This window comes from Cygnus atratus, chromosome 2, assembly GCF_013377495.2.
Source record: "Cygnus atratus isolate AKBS03 ecotype Queensland, Australia chromosome 2, CAtr_DNAZoo_HiC_assembly, whole genome shotgun sequence".
NCBI classification, from domain to species: Eukaryota; Metazoa; Chordata; class Aves; order Anseriformes; family Anatidae; genus Cygnus; species Cygnus atratus.
Genome location: NC_066363.1, coordinates 41,260,875 through 41,285,153, shown reverse-complemented (window position 1 = coordinate 41,285,153; position 24,279 = coordinate 41,260,875). Strand labels below are relative to the sequence as shown.

Sequence of the window (24,279 nt, the reverse complement as noted above, 5' to 3'; positions counted from 1 at the left end):
GCCTTTAAAAAAAAATAAGCCTTTAAATAAAGTAAGGAAAGTAAAGGTGTGTGTCCCAGTTATGGCAACATCGAAACTGGTGATGAAACTTTACCCTTCTTTGTTCTAGCCTTACATTTTCTTCTCTATTTAGATAAGAATAGCTTTTCTCTGGGTTTGCCAAACTGTCCAGTTCAAACGTGTCCGGTGACTTAGCGTGTCGAAGTACAACTGTTGCAGCACAGGTAACCAAACTCAGCATGGTGACTCAACAGGATTTCAAAACACAGAGGAAGACCACGTGACCCAGTTTTCATTAAAAAAAATAAAAATCTGCGATTTCATGCGTGCTCTGTTATGAGCAGAAACAAAAGGGACTGCAAGAAAAATATTGCAAAACGTGAAGATAGAAGATGCAAAATCCAAACAGATGAGCTCGGAGGTTGACTGTAGACAGTGAAAGTTTTGTAGTTGAATTGTAGCCTATTAAAGGCTGCTTGGGCTCTTACTCTCGAGGGCAGAAAAAGAAAGTGTGGATATAGCTTTTAAACACTACTAGGTAAATTTATAGCAGAACCAAAAAAGAAACTTCTGCAATCATTGAAATCATACTGGAGAAAGCAGTTATCACGACAAAACCTGCTTATGTTTTCATATCATACCTATGATTGTCCGATGTAGTCAACTGACCAGCAAGTGCTCTCAATGGAGAACTGTTACTTTTTTCCCCATAAAGTTACCACTCTCCTGTGTCTGTTAAGAGTCTAAGATGCTAGCTATGTCTGAGGTCACAGTATAAAATGTAACTGTATGCCTATAAAGAAGAATGCACAGTGCGTTTGGTTATCACATTCAAAACTACATAACCACGGCCATCTTGCTGGCTTACGTGTTTGTGGATATGTACACTCATGGCTGACCTGGAGGGTAGCTGAAAGACTCGAGAATCTGTAAAGTCTTGTATGGGGCAAGGATGTTGAAGAAGTTGAATGCTGTCAAAGGGGGGGGGGGGGGGGAAAGTAAAAATTGGCCACAATAAGATTGCAAATCAGACCCTGAAAATTGGATAACCAATTAAAAAAAAAAAAATAAAGGTAAGCCGACTTACTGTGAAGCAGAAGACTTAAGCCCCATGTGATGCTTGGTTAATTCTCTTCAGGGTGTTTCTCATGAAACAACAGCTGGTGCTGTTTGTTATTGGAGCTCCAACAATGTGAAGATCTCCCATACAGGACAGAATACAAAAGACTTCTTGAGACAATTCCAAAATATACTGGAAAGATTGTCAGCTTAACTACGCTGCAGTTTAGTGCTTGCTCAATTTAAAAATAAAAAAAAAAATTGGCTCTACACACTTGCATCTTAAGTAACAGAAGCTCAGCAGATGAAAGCATTTTTTTTTTTAGGAAAACATAATGGAATGGCTTTGAGGGATATTTGTGTCCACGGATCTGTGTCATGGATTTGGTGATCAAGACTTTTTTGGGAGGAGGTGGGGAACTTGTAAACATCATCTGTATTCTGAAAATGCTTGTTCAAGAGAGATCCAGAGCTGGTCTTCTGTTTCAGAGCACAGCACAGCTTAAAAGGCTTGCTATGGAGACCTGCATTTCTGCGGACTTCTGACACTGGCATCCCTGTATAAAAGTGTTTTTTTATGTCTTGAATACTTTTTGGCTTTTGTTTGTATGCTTGTGTTTCAGTAGTATGCAAGTTAAATATTTAAATCCTGAGTATTTATAACATGAGTATTTTTTGCATACACAAGGTGTGCTATAATTGGACGAATGTACAAATAAAATCTGTCCTGCTCTCTGAAAATATAAGATGTATTTAAATGGAGCACACTGAAAAGGTGTCTGCAATGTCTTAGTAAAAACTGTATAATTAAAGTTGCATAAAACTACTTTGTTTTATAATGATTCTTGACCAGAAAGAAAAAAAATGTTATGGTGGTCTTTTTTTTTTTTTTTTCCTACTCTTGAACCATACATAATCAGGTTCTAACTACTGTGTTATAGAAGGTAACAGACATAGCTTACTACTGCTGAGTTAAAGCAAACTCCCTGTTCCTCAGGAAGTGCTGCTGCTGCAGGATTAGTCTTTTTAGGCAGCAGTTTGATTAGGTGTGACCTCTGTCAGTGTGACAACCACCTAGCAGTAGCATCTCAATGGGAGTGTTTTTGATGCTCGCTCTATGGCTTTCTAACTGATACATGGGACAGGTTGTCCATAAGATTTTTACAAGTTCTGTGTAAGACTTTCACTGGAAAACAGAATTGCATTTCCTAGTTTTGGGTTGAAGTCTAGGGCTTGTAGGAATCCCTTTCCAATCATTCCCCATTCCCTTTTGTAATAATTATAACCTAGAGCTGTAAAAAAAAAAAAAAAAAAGGGGGGGGGGGGCAAACAGAAGAGTTCCATTTGAACAAGATCCTACAGTCTTTCATACCTATAAATCTCTTGCTCTCTTTATGAATTGCATTTCCCCTCGTCCCTTCGTTCAACTCATACTTCCATTGAGAAATGCTTCCATTGTTTTTTCTAGGATCTTGGTTTTGTTAATGTTGACTGAAGCAAGAAAGTCAATTCATTATTTTCTTCTGTTAATTACCGGTCCCTTTAGACCAAGTGAACATAGTAAAAAAGTGCTAACAGGGCTATGGAACCAGTAAGCGAGCTAAGGATGAATGGCTCCCGTGAAGTATGACATCTTTTCTTAGAAGACTGAAAAATTAAAACAAAGGTAATCATAAAGTACAGCCAGTAAGGTCAAAAAGAAAAATATGTAGTGAAGCTCATTGGAAGACTCACAGAACTACTTTAATGAAATAAAGTTCACATTGCAACTATTGGCAATGCTTCTGTTGTAAGAATTCTTACTCCTCCTCGTCCATGTAACATTTAAACGTATCTGTATGTGAAGTCCTGTTTCTTTTCTGCCTGCATTCCAGATCTATGGTGAATCTTTTTAGCGTGGCGGTGGGAGGGCTGTCACAGTTAAAGACCAAACAACAGTGCGGAGACCAAACTGACTTTTGGATACCAAAACACTTAAATCCACACATGCATGCAATTTTGCAAATTACATGACTTTCACATCGGGTGATGTGCTCTGGAGCATGTTGTGCTCCAGAGAAAAAGTAGTGAGTCGGTGTTGTGGTTCCAACCTTGCTGTCTGTAGTCGTGGTGCAGGCTTGTGGGGTCCCCTGAGTTCTTTCCTCCTTTACTCTGGATGCTGGCAGTTACTGGACCGGAGGGAGAATACTCAATTCTCGTTTGGCTTGTTCGGGTTCGCTCAGGGCCTAACAATTGCTTGGTGTCATCACTGGTGCTCACAAGTCTGCTTCTCTCAAAGGTTCTTGAAGTATGTATTTAATAGTGTTGCCATAAACTAGAAAAGTTTGATTTCTGAGTCTGGAAGAGAAAGGTATTTTCCCCTGCTCTGAATGAAATGCTTTATTCCTGTTCCTGCTAAGAGGAAAAAAGCTTCCAAGCGTAAATTAGGAAAGATGAAGAATACTTGGAATATGCTACAGAGAGAATTGTCCTTGTTAAATGTATGTTATAGGTTGGTGCTTGGCCTTCATGCTGAAGTTGTTAGAGTGAGTTCAGTATGCTTTTCTTCTTTTGTTCCTTGTTCCTATGTGCTTATATGCTTTCTTTGCTTGTATTGCTATTCAAGGCTGCAACAAGGACTAAATTGAGAGAGAACTGATGATTTCTTCTTCTGGCTGGGAAGTTTCCATGGTTGCTGGTTAATCCAGCATTGGAGTTTAGCCTATATGTACTTCTTCAGAGACTTACCAGGAACAGCAACACGGGAGTGTAATATTTAGTAGAGCAGCAAGCAGCTTTGTCGTCATCGTTTGTCTATTGATGGTTTTTACTGCATATGTAACACCTGCCTCAAAGTTGGTGAATGCCACGTAGAAGGAGGCTATTTCAGCTGTTAGGCAGGTGGTAACAGAATTTCCAGTGTTAAGTGTGCTAGCCAGGCAGATACATCATGTGACTTAAAATGACGTTCATTGATGTTTTTAAGAGAATTCCAGTTTGCAGGCAAGAATGTGTACTTTAAAATGTTGTATGTGGTCTCTCGGTGGATATGCTCTTACTGTCTGAGAACAGGGCTCCTCTACATTTGGTTACTCCGATTTTAACTTTTTTCATTTGGTGTGGTTTTATTTCAATATGAAGAGATATTTATCAGGAAAAAATGGCTGAAGGATGCACCAAATCATTAAACTCCTTATGTCCTCCCTCCAAAAGTGGATTAGTTTTCTGTAATGCTGCTTGCTATGTCAGTCAAAGATATCTGTCATCATCTCCAGCCACATTAAGCAGGAATTCAGTTTGCATTCTGGCAGTAACCTGTGTGATTCTCTGTTCTTATAGTCCTTGGCTTATTTCATCATAAAGCATTCCAAACTGGGATTATATCAGGTTTAATTACTTCAGTTAAATAGAGAATATAAATTATAGAAGGTGAGAATTGAGAAACCATAGTGGAGGCACTGTGTTTCTTAAGCCCCATGGAATGAGTTCTCCAAACAAAAATGTAGAAGAGTAGTTTTACTGTCATTGTTCAGAACAGTATTTAGTGGTTTGGATTCAAATGTTTAAGCTTAAAATGGGTGTTATAATGTTTTTGGGGTGCTAACTTGAAGAAGTGTCTGTCTTTTTGTCACATAGTGTTTTGTTACGCTTAGTAAGTCAGAGAAGTTAGAAAATGTACCGATTTGTTAAGAAACTGTCTCATAATCTATTGAATTATTTCTGTTGAGAGGATAGTTTGATCTTAATACACCCAAAACCTTAACATTTAAGTTGCGTGACAAGTCTTGATTGTATTTTAAATCTCTGTCAGGCTTCATTTATAACTGGAGTGTGACAAGTTGAATAAATCAGGTTGATTGTTGGTGTCTCTTTTTTTTTAGACATTATTTGATAATCAAATCAGTGCTGCAAAAAAGGAAGAATCAGAAAGCATTAATAAAAATGACACTTCAAAGAAGATGTCTGTTGAGAGAGTTTATCAGAAGAAGACTCAGCTTGAGCACATCCTCCTCCGTCCAGACACCTACATCGGATCAGTTGAACCGTTAACTCAGGTAAGTTTCATTAAGTTCACCATCTTAGTTTTTTGTTTTAATGAGGAAATTACTCTTCTGGTAAATAAATAGGCAAATCTGTATTCTAAATTGTCATGCTAAAAACTGTAGTTGTGTTTATGCATGAATGTGTAAGATTCATAGAATCCTGGAATGGTTTGGGTTGGAAGGGAACTTGAAAGGTCATCTAGTCCAACCTCCCTGCCATGGGCAGGGACACCTCCCACCAGACCAGGTTGCCCAAAGTCCCATCCAGCCTGGCCTTGAACACCTCCAGGGATGGGGCATCCACAGCTTCTCTGGGCAGCCTGTGACAGTGCCTCACCACCCTCTGAGTGAAGAATGTCTTCCTTATGTCCAATTTAAATCTACCCTCTTTCATTTTAAAACTTTTGCCCTATCACTACATGCCCTTGTAAAAAGTCTCTCTCTGTCTTTCTTGTAAGTCCCCTATAAGTATTGAAAGGTTGCAGTGAGGTCTCCTTGGAGCCTTCTCTTCTCCAGGCTAAACAACCCCAGCTCTCTTAGCCTTTCTTTGTAGGAGGTGTTCTAGCCCTCTGATAAATTTTGTGGCCCTGGGAGGGATCAGGAGATGACTTTCTAAAGCAACGCTTGGTTCACTTGAAAAAACATATGCTGAAAAAAAATGTTTAAGTTCAGTTAAAGCATAAATACACACCTACATATGTATGTGTGTATGTTTACAAACACACATATATGCACACAAATATGTATACGGATTTGTAAGTAGCATTTGCTTTAGCGTCAAAATGCTTTGTTCTGTTTGTTTAGTTAGGGAACAGAGAATTTAAGCCCCCTGCTGGCTCTTTTTCAGCCGTTTTTGTGAAGTCGCAAATTTTTTTTTTGAGAATTCACTGTCTATACCGTTAGAACTTACTTTGAAGCAGAAAAGAATAGATTTTCACTATAAAAGTCTTTGTGGGTTCAGCTGTAATTTTTACCAAACTTACGTTTCTGCTTTTGTCCTCATATGACAGCAGTGGTCAGATTGGAAGAGTAAAGTTCCTGAACTAAGTAGATATGAGCAGATCCAAAACAGTAGTAGCAGATTTTCCACTTTTCTGTGGGTGACGGTAATCTAGATTGGCCACATAACAACTGTCTCCTAAGCAAACAGTTGCATTTTGTAAGGAGAAAATTCAGCATGTGGAAACTTCTCCCGCCTGGATATATTGGAAACCAGGTTCCCACTGCCTTGCATGCTCCTCCAGAGCTGTGTGCAGGCTGCTCCAGAATTCAGAGCTTTCCTTGGAGGAGAAAATCATACGCATTTTAAACTCCCTGCACTGTAGTATCAGTGGACTCTTTTTGTATAATTGTAGGCATTATGTTCATATGTACTTAGTTGTTTTCTAATTCTTGGCTGGAGTATTCTTCAAAGGATGAAGGAGGATAGTTACAAAGAGCAAATCTCAGAAGTTTTACTTTCTGAACTAACAGTATAAAGCAATGTGTTACTGAAGTAGGTTGTTAGCTTAGAGGAACAGCTTTTTTTTCAACTGGGAAATACTGTCTGTAATTCTGTTCCATGATGAATTTTTAGAATTTGTCTGTCAGAGATTAAACTATGTAATTGTAGAGTACTTCAAATCATTCAGTCCTCCTGAGACTTCTGTAAAAAATTACAGGCTCCTCATTCCTGATGTATCCAGTATTGTAACAAAAATAAGTTTTTTCAGAAAGAGGTTTTCCCTTTGTGTCCTGCAAAGTGCAGCATGGGATTGTAGGAGGTTCCATTGCAAATATAATGGTGGCTAGAAATTCCAGCTTTTGTGATCATTTTGGTTTTGACAGCTCCCACTCACTTGCGGTAACATTAAAAAAAAAAAAAAAAAAAAAAAAAAAAAGGAACAAATGGGTTTCACTGAAAATAGTCTTTGGTACCTAAAATACAACATAAGTTTGTCTGCTTGCAGGATTCATAGGGATGCTGTGGGCATGAAATAATTGGACTTAAGAATAAATCTAAACACGAAATCCATCAGACTTAAAAAAAAAAAAAACAACAACAACAACAACAAAAAAAACAGCGTAACAAGGAACACAGGTTCTTTCTAATATCCCAAGTTTATTTTTATTATGGTAGCCTCTCTGTAATGAAGACCCTTTTGTACCAAGTACTGTACAAATACACCCTCAGAAATGGCAAGGCAAACTAAAGGGCACAGAGCTAAAAATGTAGGGCCAAAATAAGTTACTTGACTTCATGCAAAAGGTCAGATGCAGAACTAGCTCTCAGGTCTTGTCCCACCTCCATCCATAGGTATATGCAATTTCTCTTTCCTTCATGAAAGTTGAATGACTTCCAACATCAGAAATATCTTACAGAATAATTTTATAGCCATCAGAATCATCCTTTATTTTTCCTTCTTCACCCATGCCCAACTATGAGAATTGAGTAAAAATATCTTAAACAGAGTTTTGGGCAGAACTTTTCCGTTAAACCTGTTGGATTCTGTTCATACGTTCTCTTGATACAAAATGTTCTCTCTCTAGTCCATTTGCATCTAGAAAAAAAAAGTCTCAAGAATGTATGAAAAAAATCAGAATCTCACCATTTTTTGTTCTTTGGGTAATACCACTCTAGTCATACATTTCATGAATATCATCCTGACTTTGCAAACCATGATTCTGGTTTCACCTTGTTGAAGAAATAGGGTAGGGTCTGCAGCATCTACTGTTACCAGAAAAGTCTGTGAAAGTGTCTTTCAGTCCATCCAGCACCAAGGCTCACAAGAAGAAATTACAAGCACTATTTGCACAATTGTAATGAGTCTTCCCTTCCACCGAATCTAGGAGGTACTGCATAAATAGTTCACACTGGAACTGGGAGACATCACCTAAATACAAATTAAAAAGGCTATTTTTAATTACAATCATGCAGAAAATCCGTTTGCTTAGAAGGCAAATAAAAACTTAGTGTTGGACTGTTGTCAGTACACATAACAGTGAGTGTGATCAACTGCATGAGTTATTGCTTCAAATAGATTAATAGTTGATGTTGCAATGGTATTTTATCAAAAGAAGCAGTTGAGGTGTTCTACTGTTAGCTGGACTCCCCCATGAGCTTTTCAAATATGTCAGTCTTTGTATATATATGAACAGTTTGAATTCTTGTTCTCTGAAGTTTTCTGTGTTGTTCCAACACATATACACACAAGATGTATACACCAATCATTCTTTTCAAATCACTGTTTCAGAAGCTGAGTGAGACGTCATCCTGCAAATGTGTGGTAGTTCAGTGGGAATGATGGCAACCAACACAAAAATCTCTAGATAAGAAGCAGATCTTAACGTTACAAACAGCCATGAGCTTTTGACTCTAAAGTTATGTAAGCTAGCTGAAGTTGCGTGTTCAGCTGAAATAGTCACAGATAGTCCTGTATTTGAACACAGTTGATAATATTTCAACTGTCATATGTGCCACCTGGGATTCACACATATTTCACATTAAAAAAAAGAGCTTATTTTGCTGATTTCATGGCTGAAAAGACTCTCTTCAGTGAAAGCTCTCTCTCATGAAGAATTCAGCATAGGTTGGTGTTCTTTTGATACAGGGAAAGCTGAAATGAATCCAAAAGGTACGAGAACATCAACTAAGATCAACTCTTCTAATCTGTGTATTCATTTTTGTTTTAAGTGTAATGTTTAATGAAGTTAGTCATGGCTTTGGCCATGTGGCAGTCTCTGGAATATGTGGACTCTTGCTACTCGTGCTGTGATGCTTCTCCAGTAAGATGCCTGGAGATGGTATGAAGGAAATTAACCAGCTGACCTGAAATAAATAGCTTGTAGTCTTTTAGTAAAAATGAAAGTGACAGAAAAAGAAACACCTCAGCTTTTATTCAAATGAATTTGCTAATTATTATAATCAGATAACTCTACCCTATTACTGCAATGTGTTTTAATGTGGGTTTGCATGACATTTAGCACTAACACCAACCCCAAGAATAGTGATGCTGCGATTCACTGAACTACAACAGAGATGCATGATCTTTGGAAAAAAAAGGGCAATGCCATAGCTATATTGTGCTTAAACCCTTTGCTGAGATCTGAGGCCCTTTGTGCTAAGTGCTACAGAAACAGACCAGGAAGTATTGTCTTTGAAGATTTGAAGAGCTAAACCATGATAGAGGGGAAGGACAAATAGAAAATGAATGAAACAAGCAGTTATGTTCAAGAACAGTCAGGCTTATTAGGGCTTTTTTTTTCTTTAATGTAATGGATGGGTTGTTAAATAGGATGATAGGAGTGTCCAAGATAACAAAAGCAAAATTGAAAAGAAGGTTGCAGAAGACCTAAAGCTGGCAGAGAATTTGTATTTAGTGAGGTGGCATAACTGCTGTGCCTCAAGCTGATTGCCTTTGTAACTTCTTATTGAGCTCATTACCAACCTGACAGAAGACTAATGCAGCAGAAAGTTTTTTTGTTTTTTTTTTTGGGATGGTTTTATGAGCTGAATTGACTCATTAGTTAAGGGAGGTTAGATGAGCAGCAGGACCATTCCACTGTGCATAGGAAAACTTAGGACCAAGAACCAAAAAGTGGGTAGTGAGGAGCAGTGGAAAGGAGACTACCGTTACAGGAATCTCAGGTTCTCACTGGACTTCACCCTACAAACAACATAGTGAAGGAGGAAAGAAAGGCTGTTGGGAGAGTTTTGATGGCAAGTTGCATAATCTTCTAATTACTTCTAATATTTCTAAACCGAAGGGTTTGGGCTTGGAAACGATATATGTTTAGGTCACCAGAGGACCTCTGAATAGTGACTAGTAAAGGGTGATGAATACGGAGCTGGATAGAATGGATAGAATAATTTCTTGTATGTCTGAGATGTGCCTCCTCCCATTGTCCATGGTTGAAAGAAGTGAACCCTGAGAAACCATCCTTGACTGTTTAATTGTATGATATATTAAAAAAAAATGTTGTCAAATAGTTTTATGAGGTACTACAAAAATTATTACCTTCCTTGGATTTCTCCTCTGGGAGAGCTTTAACATTTCTTAAAAGCAATTACGAAATGCGAAAGCTGGAGAGAGTACATTGGAGTATCTGTCTTTGTTGCTACAACTCCTCCTGCTTTCTGATTCTTACAGTCACTTGGACAATAGTCTGAATAATAAACCATTGGACAGATCAGGCTGTCAGGATGTCTGCTTATTCTGCAGTTAATTGTTTGTATTTGCATTGCTACATATAGATTGCAGTTAGCATCCAGGTGGGATACAGGTGAATTAAATCAGAATTAAATATATTTCAATATTACAAGAGCATCTGGAATAATGCATCTAGTAGTTAAAGCTCAATCTTTAAATTGCTGTTTGAGTTACACCTATGAGCTCCATGGAAAAGGAAGGATCACAATAGTGTTATGGTACATGAAAATTATGGGAAGGATTAAAGATCAAGATGTTGCTTTGCTAAGATCTTTAGTTCTGTGAACTCAAAATCAAATGGCAGAATTACACTATAACAACTTTACATGAAAAATGTGACTGAAGTCTAGATTCAAAGGAAAAGAAGAGGAAATAAATCTGATTAAGAAATTAAGAATAAAGCTAAATACTGCGTCTAGATACTGGTATTCTGTTCAGTACTGGAGACTACTGTTGGGATAAATTGTTATAATTAAGGTCAGAAATTTATGGCTGTTGGAGAGATCCTTGTGGAACACACGGGTTTGTTACCAATGCCAGTTTTATCATTGTCGTAATATTTCTTAGGTTAATGAATCCTAAAATCCATGTTTTTTGCATGTATACATGATTTGATTAACAGTTTTTCAGTGTTTGTATTTAGCACATGTATTTGTTGAAATATTCTACAGGATTTATTACTTTTCTGCTTTGTTAATGTTTATATTTAAGTTAATTGGTATTCAAGTAAAAATTTGAATTTATACAAGATTCTGAGAAAACACCCTAGGTTTCTATTAAGAGTTGTAAATCCTGGATGTACATCAATAGAAGTATTTACTGGGCTTTTCTTCTTTTTGGAAAGGCTCTCTTTGTACTTTCGTATCAGCTAAAAATTACAACACAGTGATGAAGTTAAAAATATCGATTTTACTGTTGAAATGTTAAGTATAAAGTATGAATATTTTGTTTTTGAGACCAGGTCAATAATTTTTATTTTTTTTTATATGTAGTTAATGTGGGTTTATGATGAAGATGTAGGAATGAATTGCAGAGAAGTTACCTTTGTCCCAGGCTTATACAAGATCTTTGATGAAATCCTTGGTACGTATAACATTATTTTAGCATTATGGAGTACAGATTCTGAGAACTCTATAAGCACATTAATTTATATCCAGGTTTAGGTCACAGACTTAGCGTTCCACTAAAATACAGTGCTTGGACATTTTAGTGCATGCCAGCACTGTAGAACAGTTAAGAATAGAGAAGAATGTTTTCAGTTGAAACTGCAAGAAAGTATAATTATTTGTTACTAAATGTCCAAAAACAGATCATATTTTGTCATCGATATTGTTACAAGATTTTTTAACCTGCAAGGTTGATCAGGCTAGCAGTTTTAAGTAACATTTGAATGAAGACTTTTCTGAAGAAGATTTTTCTGAAAGAAGACAACTGAAAGTTATCTAAGTTAAATTATCATCTCATGAATCACCAAAACTGCTTTCTTGTGTACAGAATGGTAGTGGTGGTGACGGTCATTCTTAGATGGATCATTTCTAGACTTCAAACAGTTTTAAAAGGGATATGAATCATACTGCCATTTAAAAACATGGTGGTTGAAGCACAAACAAATGATTTTTAGAAAACTGTGTCCTAAGTCCCTGAGTCACTATGACTTACTAGCTTATGATATTCTCTTGGTGACAGCCACACATTGAAGACCAACTGGCAATAGTGATGTGCAACATCTGAGCAGTCTGCTGAACTGATATTTTGGTTTAATTGACGTTACTCCTTGGGTTAATCAGTTTTTATGAATTTATGTTGTAAAAATTGGCAGGATAACATCATGAACTAAATTATAGTCTATTAAGGTCAATGGAAATTTTCTTATGACCTTCATTGGGTTCAGAATTTACCCACACCTCAAAAACTACGGTTTATAGTGTCGCTGTTTCAGAGACCGTAAAGTCTGTATCTTGGAAAAGAAGGATTTTGTTTGGTTGTTTTTCACTCATTCCCTGATTTAAGAAATATGAGACTGAAAACTTAAATCACTTCTTTTTCGAGTGCTGCCTCTTAGATGGAATTTACGGGCTTTTCACAGAAGGGAGACACTTTCATTTGGTCCCATTCAAAAGGAAAATAATGACCATGTCATTATTGTAGTACTGTATGGCTTATTGCTTCTTTATGTAGAACTGATAAGCGCACTACAGAGTGTGGTTTGAGAGCTAAGGTTCAGTATATTAACATGATGAAAATTGGACATTATATCTGTGCATGCTTTTTAGTGAAACTTCACTTTCACCTTGAAATATCTGTTACTGTATTGAGATCACTATAAGCTATTAAGATACGTTATTTTTACTGGATTTCTCCTCATGTACTTTGCTGTTTTGGGATTTTATTTTGACCTATTTTGTGGGTGTTGAGACGAATGTTGAATGTGTTTTTATGGTTAATGGCCATAGTCACATTTCAGATTTCTATTGTTTGTAGGTAATATACATTGGAGTGCAATTTAATTAAATTCCAATAAAATATTAACCTCCAATTATCCTTCTTTTAATCCTAAGTCGTCTAAAACAAGAGTAGTTATAAGTCTCAGCTTCTTTAGATAAACCTTTTGCTGATATCAAAACACTCCTTAATGGATGTGACTTTCTCAGGATTGCATTTTAGTGTCAAAATGATGTGTAAACTGATCTGGTGATGATGCATACAATTTCCTAGGATTTTTTACACGTTTGGTGTAATATGTGTGATAAATCCAAAGAAGTGCAGCAAGAGAAGAATGAGGTGTTCAGCATGTTAAGAACAGTTATGAGAAGAGGCTCACAAAATGCACTTCTGCATTTCTGAGATGGTCTAACTGCTAGAAGTAGAAGTAGGAATTAAAAGAAGGTTGAAAAATACCTTCTTCTAGATCCATGTTCTTATTTATTGATGCTGGTAATAAGATACAGAGTATACAAAATGTTACCTGATGAAAAAAAGGACCTAAATCAGTGTAACTTGTGGTAGAATGTATAGATAATCAGTTTAACACATCAAGTAATTAATTATTGCTCCTAGAAAGTGTTAATTTGTTACTTCGTTTCATAGTAAATGCCGCTGACAATAAGCAGAGGGACAAGAATATGACTTGTATTAAAATATCCATCGATCCGTAAGTAAAAGCATGCTTTAATTTACTTTCCCTGCCAGGGCAATTGTAATTTAAATTTGTACAAATGATTTTGCTAAATGAAATCAGATTTTATTTTACAACAAAAATAATCTTTTTGGAATTCTGTTAGCTTCATATTTTAAGATGAAAAAGTGAATTTAACAGTAATTACTACCACTCTGAATTTATAATAATCTGCTTTCCTAAACCACTCATTAATTTTTGATTGAATGAAACTTAGAATCTGAAGATTATAAAATCTATGCTTATGTGAAAGCTTGCTAGTACATAAATGTGACTAGCAAGGTTACATGTAAATCATAAATACTAAAGTTAAGTTTCTGTACCAGAATTTTGTACTTCCTGAACTTCTATGTTAACTCCTTTAGCGTGAGGATAAGGGTATGTTTAAATTAGTCAGCTATATCAGGCTGAAACTGCATATTGCAAATATGTTGTCACCCATGTTTTCCAAATTGAACACTTGAGGATGAAGAGATACTTCCTAATAAGAAGTACCACAGCTAAATAGATGGTGATTGGGTTCCTTTAGTAGTACCTTTTCAGTGACATTTAAATGAATAATAAATATTTTGGAGACCCAATTTTGACACCTAATCCACGGGATAAATATGCTGAAAAGTCATTTTTCTGCAAGTTTTCAGTGCGGTATCAGTTTCTGTAGACAAATTGCTTTTTTCATGGAGTGGGAGGGAAATGGTAGTGGTATGTTTGTCTGACCTGTCATGATTTTGAACTCTCTAATGCTCCAGAATGAAAATTCTGTATGACCACTGTAAGTATTAGTGATGCCAGATGTTGAGGAATTTTGGTATTGATGCATAAAAGAAATTACAATGTTTATCATAAGAGGAAAATAACAGTTTTAAACAGATGATAACCTTATCTGGATGGACTTCAACTGAAACCTATAAAGCTACATCTCTAACAAGTATAATTCTGTCACAAAGTTTCATGATTCTGTTGCAGATTCTGTTGATCTTCACGCAGATTTTTGGGGGATTATTTTTATATGAAATGCTGTCATGTATGGGCAGTTGTGCTCCTTCTCTGACACCTACTAAGCACAAATAAATGTTTGTTGAAATTAAAGTTGCTAGAGCTGTGAATAAACAGAATATGGTCTTTTATTGTAACTTATGCAGTTATTTAAGCATGTAAAATATATTCAGGAGTCTTTTTTCAGGTTAACGTTAATTGGGTTTATGTCTTTCTTCACTATTTTGTAGGGAATCAAACATTGTCAGCATATGGAATAATGGGAAGGGTATACCAGTTGTGGAACACAAAGTAGAAAAAGTATATGTACCTGCTTTAATCTTTGGGCAGCTACTAACATCTAGCAACTACGACGATGATGAGAAAAAAGTTACAGGCAAGACTATTTAACTTGCTTTGTTTTATGCAGTGAAGCTAGTTTGTTTATCAGTGTGCTTTCTCTTTTTACATTTTCACTCTTTTTCATGATGGATGATCACTTAGTCACCATTACCAGAGTTCTGTGTAAGCATAAAACGACTTTAAGAAAAAAATCTTACATTTCATTTTTTTCAATAACAGTGTTTACAAAAAATTTTATATTTGTATCTTTAGTGTCAGTATTCATTATTCAGTAAAAAAATCCATGTGAATTATACCATATGCAAGCATTAAAAGATCTATGTTATTGAGATGAAGGAAAGAATAATTTCAATAAATTAGACTGATTTATTATCTTAAATGTGAAGTAACCCTAATTTAAATCATGAATGAAAGTTAGTTCTGTTTTATCCCACTCCATATATTTAGCCCATTTTATGATGACTTTAAAATTTTATTTTAAGAAAATATACAACAATGAATTTATTTTATTTTAAGATTTATATAGCATATTAGAAATTCCTCCAAGTTTCCACGGAAACTGAGTGTGACTTCAGTCAGTTAGGAAGGTTTACCTTTGAATTATTGCCAAGAAGGGGGTGACCTAACCTCTTTACCTCCGGACTTCTATTCCCATTGCTTCTTTTCTGCCAGAGCTAGCAAGCACGTGCAGAATGAGTTGGCTCTGATCGTGAATTAGTTTTCAGCTGGATCATGGTGTTGAGGTCACTTGCCTTTCAGCAGGCAACTTCTAGATCAACATAAGGGAAGCAATGGGAGCATCCTGGCCTCAGTGGTGGGAGGCACAAGTGGTGCATTACTGAGGCAGAAATAGTTGCACTAGATTATAGGTAGCATGAAAATGCATCTCTGTCATCCTTTGATAGCTCTTGATCTTTTGCCCAATTTTCATCTTATATACGAACATTTGATTTCATTTGCCTTACCTCTGTATATCATAAATAAAGTTTTGCTTTAACAAAATTTACTGTATGTTATTTTTTCAGGTGGTCGTAATGGCTATGGTGCAAAACTTTGTAACATATTTAGTACAAAGTTTACAGTTGAAACTGCGTGCAAGGAATACAAACACAGCTTTAAGCAGGTATACAGATAGTCTCAAATTTGTTCTCTTTGCTGTAATCATAAGATTCAAATTTGACACATTTTCTATATGTCATAAAATGAATCACGCACATTCAAATGTAAAGAGTGTATAGGCTATTTAGGCCAAGTTGGTTCTGTCAGTGAAACTGGTACTTCTGCATCCTAGTGTTTTTTTTGTTTGTTTTAAGTAATATTTTTCTTGCAAGTGTTAGGTAACTAAAAATGAAAACTATTTTTTTTGCTGTTAAAACTAAGGTTTATTCATGTGCATATGAAAAAGAATATGTTTAACTGAAATATTCTGTAATTGTTAAGTGATTTCTCAGAAAAAAAAATTCTACTTTGCTATGCAAACATAAAAATAATTATCTAGGTTATTTTATATTAGTATCCAAAAAAGAATTTTTGATGTATTGGTCATGAATTTCATCAGCACAGCTGGACTTGGGTGCAAAGAAACCTCACATGAACCCATTGCTCATAGTTTTAATTGTCAGCACAAAGTTCAAAGATTGCATGTAATTCATCTACTGCATCTAGCTTTGAGCTGGCCACCTTTAGAAAAGTTTGAAGAATGTTGTGGGGGAACGGTAACTACCAAAGCTCCTCACCCTTGGAGTCTTTCACAGTTGGTGGCTTCTATCTCTTTTTCCTGGGCAATTTCTGGTTATGCTGTCATGTTACTGCCAAAAAACAATACATTTCAATGGTTTATCTGTCTCTTTAAAAATGTAATATTTTCTGCTAATTGCCAAAAAACAAATTATTAAAAGCACATCCACAGAAGTGCTATCTCAGGGACTGCTGAGGCTCTGCACAGGGACTAATAAACCTCTCTGTAGAAGTATGTAGTAGACGGAAAACATTGAACTAATGGGCAATAAAGACTATTTAGGTAGCTCACTTGTACTTAATTTAGTCAGTTCAGCAGTGGGCTCTATTTGCATTAGAATCATTTCCATCAATGTAATGATGCCTATATATTTATAGAAACCACAAATCTGCTGTCACTGATACTTGTGCAAATCTTGGTAAAGCAATTAATTTTATACATAGCATTTTACCAGAGGAAACTTGTAAAAGAAGTCTGTGAGCTTTTTGTTGTGTAGCTTTTGCAGTCCTAGTATAGCTGGAAAATGGAACAAAGCAGGAGGAGGAGGTCTTGTATTTAAACTAATATTTTAAATGTTTTGTTTCCAAAGACTTGGATGAACAATATGATGAAGACTTCTGAACCCAAGATTAAACATTTTGATGGTGATGACTACACATGCATTACATTCCAACCAGATCTATCTAAATTTAAAATGGAAAAACTTGATAAGGATATTGTGGCCCTGATGACAAGAAGAGCATATGATTTGGCTGGGTCATGCAAGGGAGTCAAAGTTATGTTGAATGGGAAGAAGTTACCTGTAAGAACCTCTTTTAAATTATTTTAAGTGGACTGAGTATTTAATCTGAAGCAGAGTAATTGTTACCTGTGTTACTCATAGGTAAATGGATTTCGCAGTTACGTAGATCTTTACGTAAAGGACAAGCTGGATGAAACTGGAGTTGCACTCAAAGTTATTCATGAAGTTGTGAATGAACGATGGGATGTGTGCCTAACTTTAAGTGAAAAAGGATTTCAGCAAATCAGCTTTGTAAATAGTATAGCTACCACAAAGGTGAGTAGTTATAGTTACATTAAATGATAAAAATAGATGCTAAGGTTATGCCTAGTCAGACATTCAAAAAAATGTGTTACTAAAAATAAATAGCAGGGATAATCCTTTGCATGAAAGGATGTGGCAGAACAACTGAATGCACTCAAAATACAGTCATATCAGTATTTCTGAATATGCCCTAGATTTTAAAATGCTAGTAATCATGATCAATGATACCGATGTCTTACATGAGCGTTACTTATTAATGATAAAATGAATGGAACTATTGCTTAGTAAAAATACTTTATCCCTTCCTTTTTAATGCATTGTAACAAAACAATTCCAAGATTAAGATTAAAAACTGTACAGACCCCTTTGAAGTTAGTAACAGGTTTTGGAGAGGAAACAAGTCTTTTGGTATTCATGAAAAATGGTGTTTCATTTATTGCTTTATGATGTATAAAATTGGCCTGAAATATTAAGATTATTTTTTCATCCTTGTTTCTACGTAAGGGATCTCTGTGTTGTTCTCTGTTCTTATTAGCAACTACAGAAGTAGCAAATGGCATTATAACGAATCTTAAGATACGATGAAGAAGCAATCTGCTCAGCATACTAAACTAGAAAGAAGTTTGTGCTTCTTGGATGCTGTGGTAGTCAGGCACCAAGGCAATCACCTGAAATTTATTGGTATAACTCATTTATGCTGGTTTGGTGTGGCCCAAGTTAAGGTATCTGGGATCCACCATGGTGAAAGAAAATCTTTGTGGATTTCTGCTCTTGACAAACTACACCGACTGAGTGATGTAACACCAGTCAAGTAATTCTAGTGATGGCACTGTTTGTAGGGAACCTTAACCGTGAGTTTCTCAGAAAGATAAGAATTTGTATTCACTTAAAAAACACCCTTTGCTCAAATCTTACCTGAAAGAGTCAAACAGAAGAAAATTCTGTTAGCACAAATGGTTCTTAAGCACCAGTTCATAAGTGCAGTGGCTGCGCTAAGTAGGGTGCCTAGTCTAGGCAGGTGCCCAGAAATACCAGTGTTAATCTCACTGGTAGGTGATGCGTAGTCAGTATTTTGACAGTATAGAGTTTTTACTACATAACTTCCTTCAGTGTTCTTTTCAGTGTAGGTGAACCAGTGTTCAGTGGTAAGGGTGATAGTTCATTTCAGTGTAGAATATTTACTTTTTAAGTGTGCATTTTAATCAAATGCTTATCTGATACTTCCCGAAACTAGGGATACAAACATACCTGGTAATTAAAAGGTTAAAACCTGGTTTTAATTCAGGCCTCTTTATGCAACATAAAGAAGAAAAATAACATGACCTTAAAGATGTATATAATACCTTTATGAAGATGCTGGCGATGTAGACAGACTTAATATTGTTTGGTATCAGGATAAGAGAATGTATTGGAGAAAATGAATGCTTACTCAAAGCTTACTCAATTTGACTCCTTTGGATCGGTTTTCACCCATCATGCAGTTACACATGCACATTGTTATATGTTCTTTAAGAAAATTCATAGAAAAAGTACTGTGTATTCTTCAAAGGTAAGTGTTGTAATTTCTAGTTTTTCCCGCTCTCCCAATCCATGCCTTATGTGTGTGACTGGATGTGGAATGTTCGGGCGGTGAACCACCTCACCAGCAATTGATGTGCAACTACCCACTGATGAGACATAATGGCTAGTAACTAACTGCGTCACCTGCCTGTTCCCTTATCTGCTAACAGGTGAGGAGCTCATTTCAGCTGTTTTTTGGTTATTTATCACTGTTTGCTGAAAGCTTTTCATTTCTGTTTCTGGATAAATTTCACCCAGTGCTAACTTCCCTTCCACGTTTTTTAAACTTGCTTTAAATTCCAAACAAGTTTTTTAGGTTGACGGGGATTTTTTTTTTGAGGGATGGGTAGAAGTTCAGGCAGTATGTTGAGGCACAGCTCCCTTGTTTTGTTTTTGTAACTTCGTTACTGTGGTCAGGTCCCTGTGTATTCACAATTTTGCCACAATAGACTACCACAGAATTTGACGTGAGACTCTGAGGCTGAAACTGTTTGTAGTTATTACGGTTGTGCAGATAACTTTTTACTGAGACTTGAATATAATCTGATTAAATATTGTCTTCACAAGTTCTCAATTTCAAATAGTAGCTGTAGTAGAAATTGTAGTAAAAGTTCAGTTATTAACATATCAATCTAATGATATGTTTAATATGGCAGCACTGCTAATTGTAATACTACTTATCATTTTAGCAGAAAAAAATCAGCTGATACAGGTGCAGTGCCAGATATTAGACTTGGATGCAGGGAGCAGCCCATGAAACATTTATCTGTTCATAGAATCTAAATATAGCTTACCTCAGAATTATTTGAGGCTGTTGGCTGTTGATGATAATATTAACAGAATGTATACTGGAGCTAGTCTATGCTTCACTTTGAAGATTTTAGTCACTATAGTTTCATTAGATGTCCTTGCATCCTGAATTTTGCAAGATGGGGATTCCATTGGCTGCCTTCTGGGAAAAAAAGGCTTTGCAGTTATAGTTCTATTTTTCATAATACAGTAATCTTAATAATCATTAACAGCCCTCTAGATTTAGAGGGTATTTTTCTTTTTCTGTCTTGTATTAAAATGTACTGACAGTTGGGGCAGTTATAGGCTGTTATGCCTCTATAGTGGGTAGATGTGCCACCTACTGGTGAGATGGTTGAAAGGTTCCCAACTTTGAGCTCTGAACATCCCTCAATCAATGCTACACACTAAGAATGGACACAGGAATGGGGAACTGTTATAATAACTAATATCTTCTAAGAACAAGAATTACTGGTAAGTAACCAGTTTTTGATATGTCAGCTGTTAGTTTTAGCAAAATATTTGAAGTGCTAAAACTAGGCTTTCCTAATCTGCTTGTATATAAAATGTTATACCGAAATCAGATATATTGCTGTAAGCATAAGATTTTAGTAATGTGATGAGCGAAAATAATGCATTTAATATTGCCATTTAAATGTGAAATGTTTTTGAAATGCCATATGGTATTTTCATGTAGTAGCTGTTTGGAAATGGATTTTTTTTTCTTTCAGTGGCAGGATATCGATGTTTCAACTTTCACTGAACTCTCCCTATGCTGAAACTCTGTCATTCAGATATGAATAAAAACTTTTTTTTGTGTAATGAAATGACATTGGAATGTATGGATGGAGCTTGTATGTATGGAGCTTCTAACTCACACTGGTGGTTTGTGTTGCTGTTTAGTAGGTGGTTTTGAAAAGTGACAGAAACTGTATATGGTTTCTTTGAAGTGCAAGTGCTTGTTTGGTAATGGTTAATAATATCAACAGTCTTAAGCCATTGTTTTTTCCCTTCTCTCTCTTTTTTTTTCGTTTCATCTCTTCTTTCTACATGATGTTGAGAACACAGCTGCTATCTCCAGTTGGTTCAGCCGCTTTATGCCTTTTTGATTTTTTTCAGATGTCTACTGTGTCTTAGAATGGTTTGAGCTAGTTTTTATTTTTTGTTTGCTAGTTGTTTGTTCTTTCTTTTCCTCTGTTTGCCTGCTGTTTTTTCGTGGTTTTGATGTCTTCCATTTCTTATTTCTTATCTATCTTATACTTCCTCATACCTATCAAAAGCTTTCTTTCTCTTCAGTTCTGTTTTTAAAATAGCTTTAAAGAATGGATTTTTTTTATTTGCTACCTCATGATGAATGTCTTCGTAGATAGTTTTCTTTTCTTTTCTTTTTTTTTTCCTGCCACAATGCAGGTTAGTCTCAACAGGAACCATTATTTACTCTGTTGTTTTTTTATAAGACACTAATCAGTGTTAAGCGAATGTGATCTTCTGAGTAAAGTAGTGGGTACTGAGTTAGATATGTTTTAACTGTGTACGATATGTCTGTATCACTCCATTCTTTGTTATAAGATAATAGATTTTAGTGCATGTGTTATGAACTTTCTGTGAAGGCCACTAGAATTAAGCATTTTATCATTATTTATACCCTTTTGTCTATAAATTTAAAAGAAGGCAGTTGAACAGATAAAAAAAAAAATGTAAACATACCTTTTGTTTCCCCTGTTCTGCCTTATTCCTTTTGTGGACGTAGTTTCACATACATGTTTTTAGCTCCTTTGTTTGACAACTTTTTCAAAGAAGTCAAAAAGTGGTTTCTGTTTATGTAGGCTTGTAATTAGAGTATTTTTATTCCTGATGAAATTTTGGAGAACTAGCATGAGATGTCTAAAGACTTTCAGCCTTTTTCAGTAGTATCTTTTGCAAGGTGGAAAGTAAAATTTTCTTCCAAAATTGCAATTTTCTAAACTCATTGAGATTGTGACTTTAAAATTTCTTCCCTTAAGCCTATAAAAGCGAAATAAACCAAGCTGATTAGAAAATCGGTAACTGCTTGTGGAATATGCTTGTGTAGTAATAATAGGAGTGGGGTCTCCTGCTCTTGTACAGAACATTGTTTTGCTGATAGGCAAAGAAAATTTCAGTCAGTCATCAACTAGCATCATCTCAGTGCAGCTTGGAGAAAGTCTGTCTAGTTTTTGAAGGGCTGTATTCCTTCAGACTTTAAAGTGATTTAAGTTACTGTCATTTCTACATTCATATTTTTTAACTGACAAAGTTCTTTCTACCCAAGCATTTTACTTGCTAAAGCACAGATGAATTAAAAACCTAAAGCAACTTGAAAGACTAATTTTAAACTTCAAATTCACCGTTAAAGCTAGAAAATTTTTCTGTATGTACCCACTTAATCCGTAAACAAGCTTCAAATACAAATACCTGGAGCAAAGAAGTTTATCTTCTGCCCTCTGCCACCTGTCTTTTGAGTTGTCCTGTACTTTAGTTATATTGACTTCTTCAATACCCCCAATTTTTTTTTCAAAACTATTTAAAATTTGGGGATTTATTTTTCTATTTAGTTCTCTGTCAGCAAAATATCTTCCTTTTTTACAGAAGTTGGAAGTAAAACTCAAGTAATACTAGCCACCCCTTAACTTCATTGAGCAAAAGTTAAAATTGCTGCAGGAGTTTGCTTTTGTGATTCTTAGTGAATCAGTAAAAGCGGCTGTTATTTTGTACCCCATATTCTGTACAATTGATGAGAAATTTAAAACAATAGACTTGATAATGCTGCAGAATACAAAGAAAAGCCAAAGAAAGCTAATCTAGGCAGCAATGAAACCACACCTCTCCATTCCCCATTTTATTGCTTATTTCAGTGGAAGGTTTTTCTACCTTTCCAATGATTTTCAATGTTTCTTTTAATCTGAACATTTTTCATTCAAGGAAATCATATGAATGTACTTACTTTTGTTTGCTTAAAAAGATTTGAGGTCCTGTCCTCAAAGTCAAACTTCTCTGAAAGAACGTGCCTCATGATGAAATTAGTTCTCTCCCTTGAGACTCTAGTCAAATGTTTACCATTTTGAAGCACTCCCTTACAGCTGTTTCTGTTCATCAGCTTGAGGTCTCCTGCTAGTGTCTTACTGAACAGTTACATAAGATTCCTTTGTGCCTCTATTACAAATTTCAGATCATTCATTACCTCAGTTTTTCTCTACTGGCATCAGTCAGTCCATTTGGTTCAATTAGATCACCGTATAAGTCAGTTCTGAAGTGTGCTTGGAAGGAATTCAGAGTATTTCAGCAGAATATGTCTTGTCATAGTAAAATATTTATTTTACTCTGATCTCTGTATAAGAGACATAGACCTTCTCTTTGTAGTAGGAGATTAAAGAAAGTAAGTACTCATAAGATCTTTTATTTGGTCTCCAGATACTGGCTTCAAATATTTATCGTGGGTTAAAAATAATGTGAGGAAATCCCCAATATATTGCACCTGGGAGAAACTAAATTGATAAGACAACATAATACATCCTCAACCTATCTATGTTAGATGTTTTTTCTAATAACTGTTTTCCACTTCTGAGAACTATTATTATTTTTTTTTTTAACAACTGAGTCTGTAGTCCCATCAGCAGCAGAGCTAATCTAACAGTTTACTGTCATCAAAAGGGGTCATATTCCCTTTCTTCTCTGTACTCTTTGCATATATACAGTGGCTTAGGTTTTTGTTGCATTAATGTGTTGAATTGGTTTATGCTATAATGTGATAGCTGGCACAAATTTATTGGGTTGATTACGACCTGCCTCTTTCATCATTAGCAGTGTCAGAAAGTAACAGACTTTTTGAAGTCAGATATAACTCATGCTTCATAATGGGGCAGGGTGATGAAAATACATACTAGTTTCAATGTTTAGAAAGTGTTTCTACTATTGATGAAATTCAGTCTAAATAGGAAAGAACTAAGCATTTGAACAAGTAAGATGTTATTCCACTCTCACACTTCCAATTCAGACACTTCCAGAAGGTGCCCAAGGGCTTCTGTCACCTTCTCTAGCTACAATTCACTTTGGACTTAAGCTTTAAACCAGCTACAAAAAGAACCCAAACCATACTGTTAGAAGACAGATCATTTTGAGATGAAATCATTTGGAAAATAAAGGCATTTCACATGAGCTTTCTGGAAAAAGAGGGCCTATTAGAGATCTGTTACATCCTAACAATGGCTATGGATTTACACGTGTAAAAGAAAACTAACAATTATGGGGTATATTCTAAAATTCAGAAGCAATATGAATCAGAATCTCAAGTAAAGACTGAAACTGTACAGACTTCTATCAACTAAGAAACAATCACAGAAAAGCTG

The 24,279-nt window shown here is 35.6% G+C and overlaps 1 protein-coding gene across 1 annotated transcript in view; it reads left to right on the top strand.

Moving 5' to 3' along the window:
• TOP2B (DNA topoisomerase II beta) overlaps positions 1-24,279 on the top strand; it is a 64,341-nt gene that overhangs the window by 9,246 nt on the left and 30,816 nt on the right. Inside the window, exons 2-8 of the mRNA XM_035556373.2 lie at positions 4,920-5,093; positions 11,263-11,353; positions 13,358-13,421; positions 14,672-14,817; positions 15,809-15,906; positions 17,111-17,323; positions 17,405-17,578. Of these exons, the coding sequence (XP_035412266.1) occupies positions 4,920-5,093; positions 11,263-11,353; positions 13,358-13,421; positions 14,672-14,817; positions 15,809-15,906; positions 17,111-17,323; positions 17,405-17,578 (960 nt within the window). The remainder of the gene's footprint in view (positions 1-4,919; positions 5,094-11,262; positions 11,354-13,357; positions 13,422-14,671; positions 14,818-15,808; positions 15,907-17,110; positions 17,324-17,404; positions 17,579-24,279) is intronic.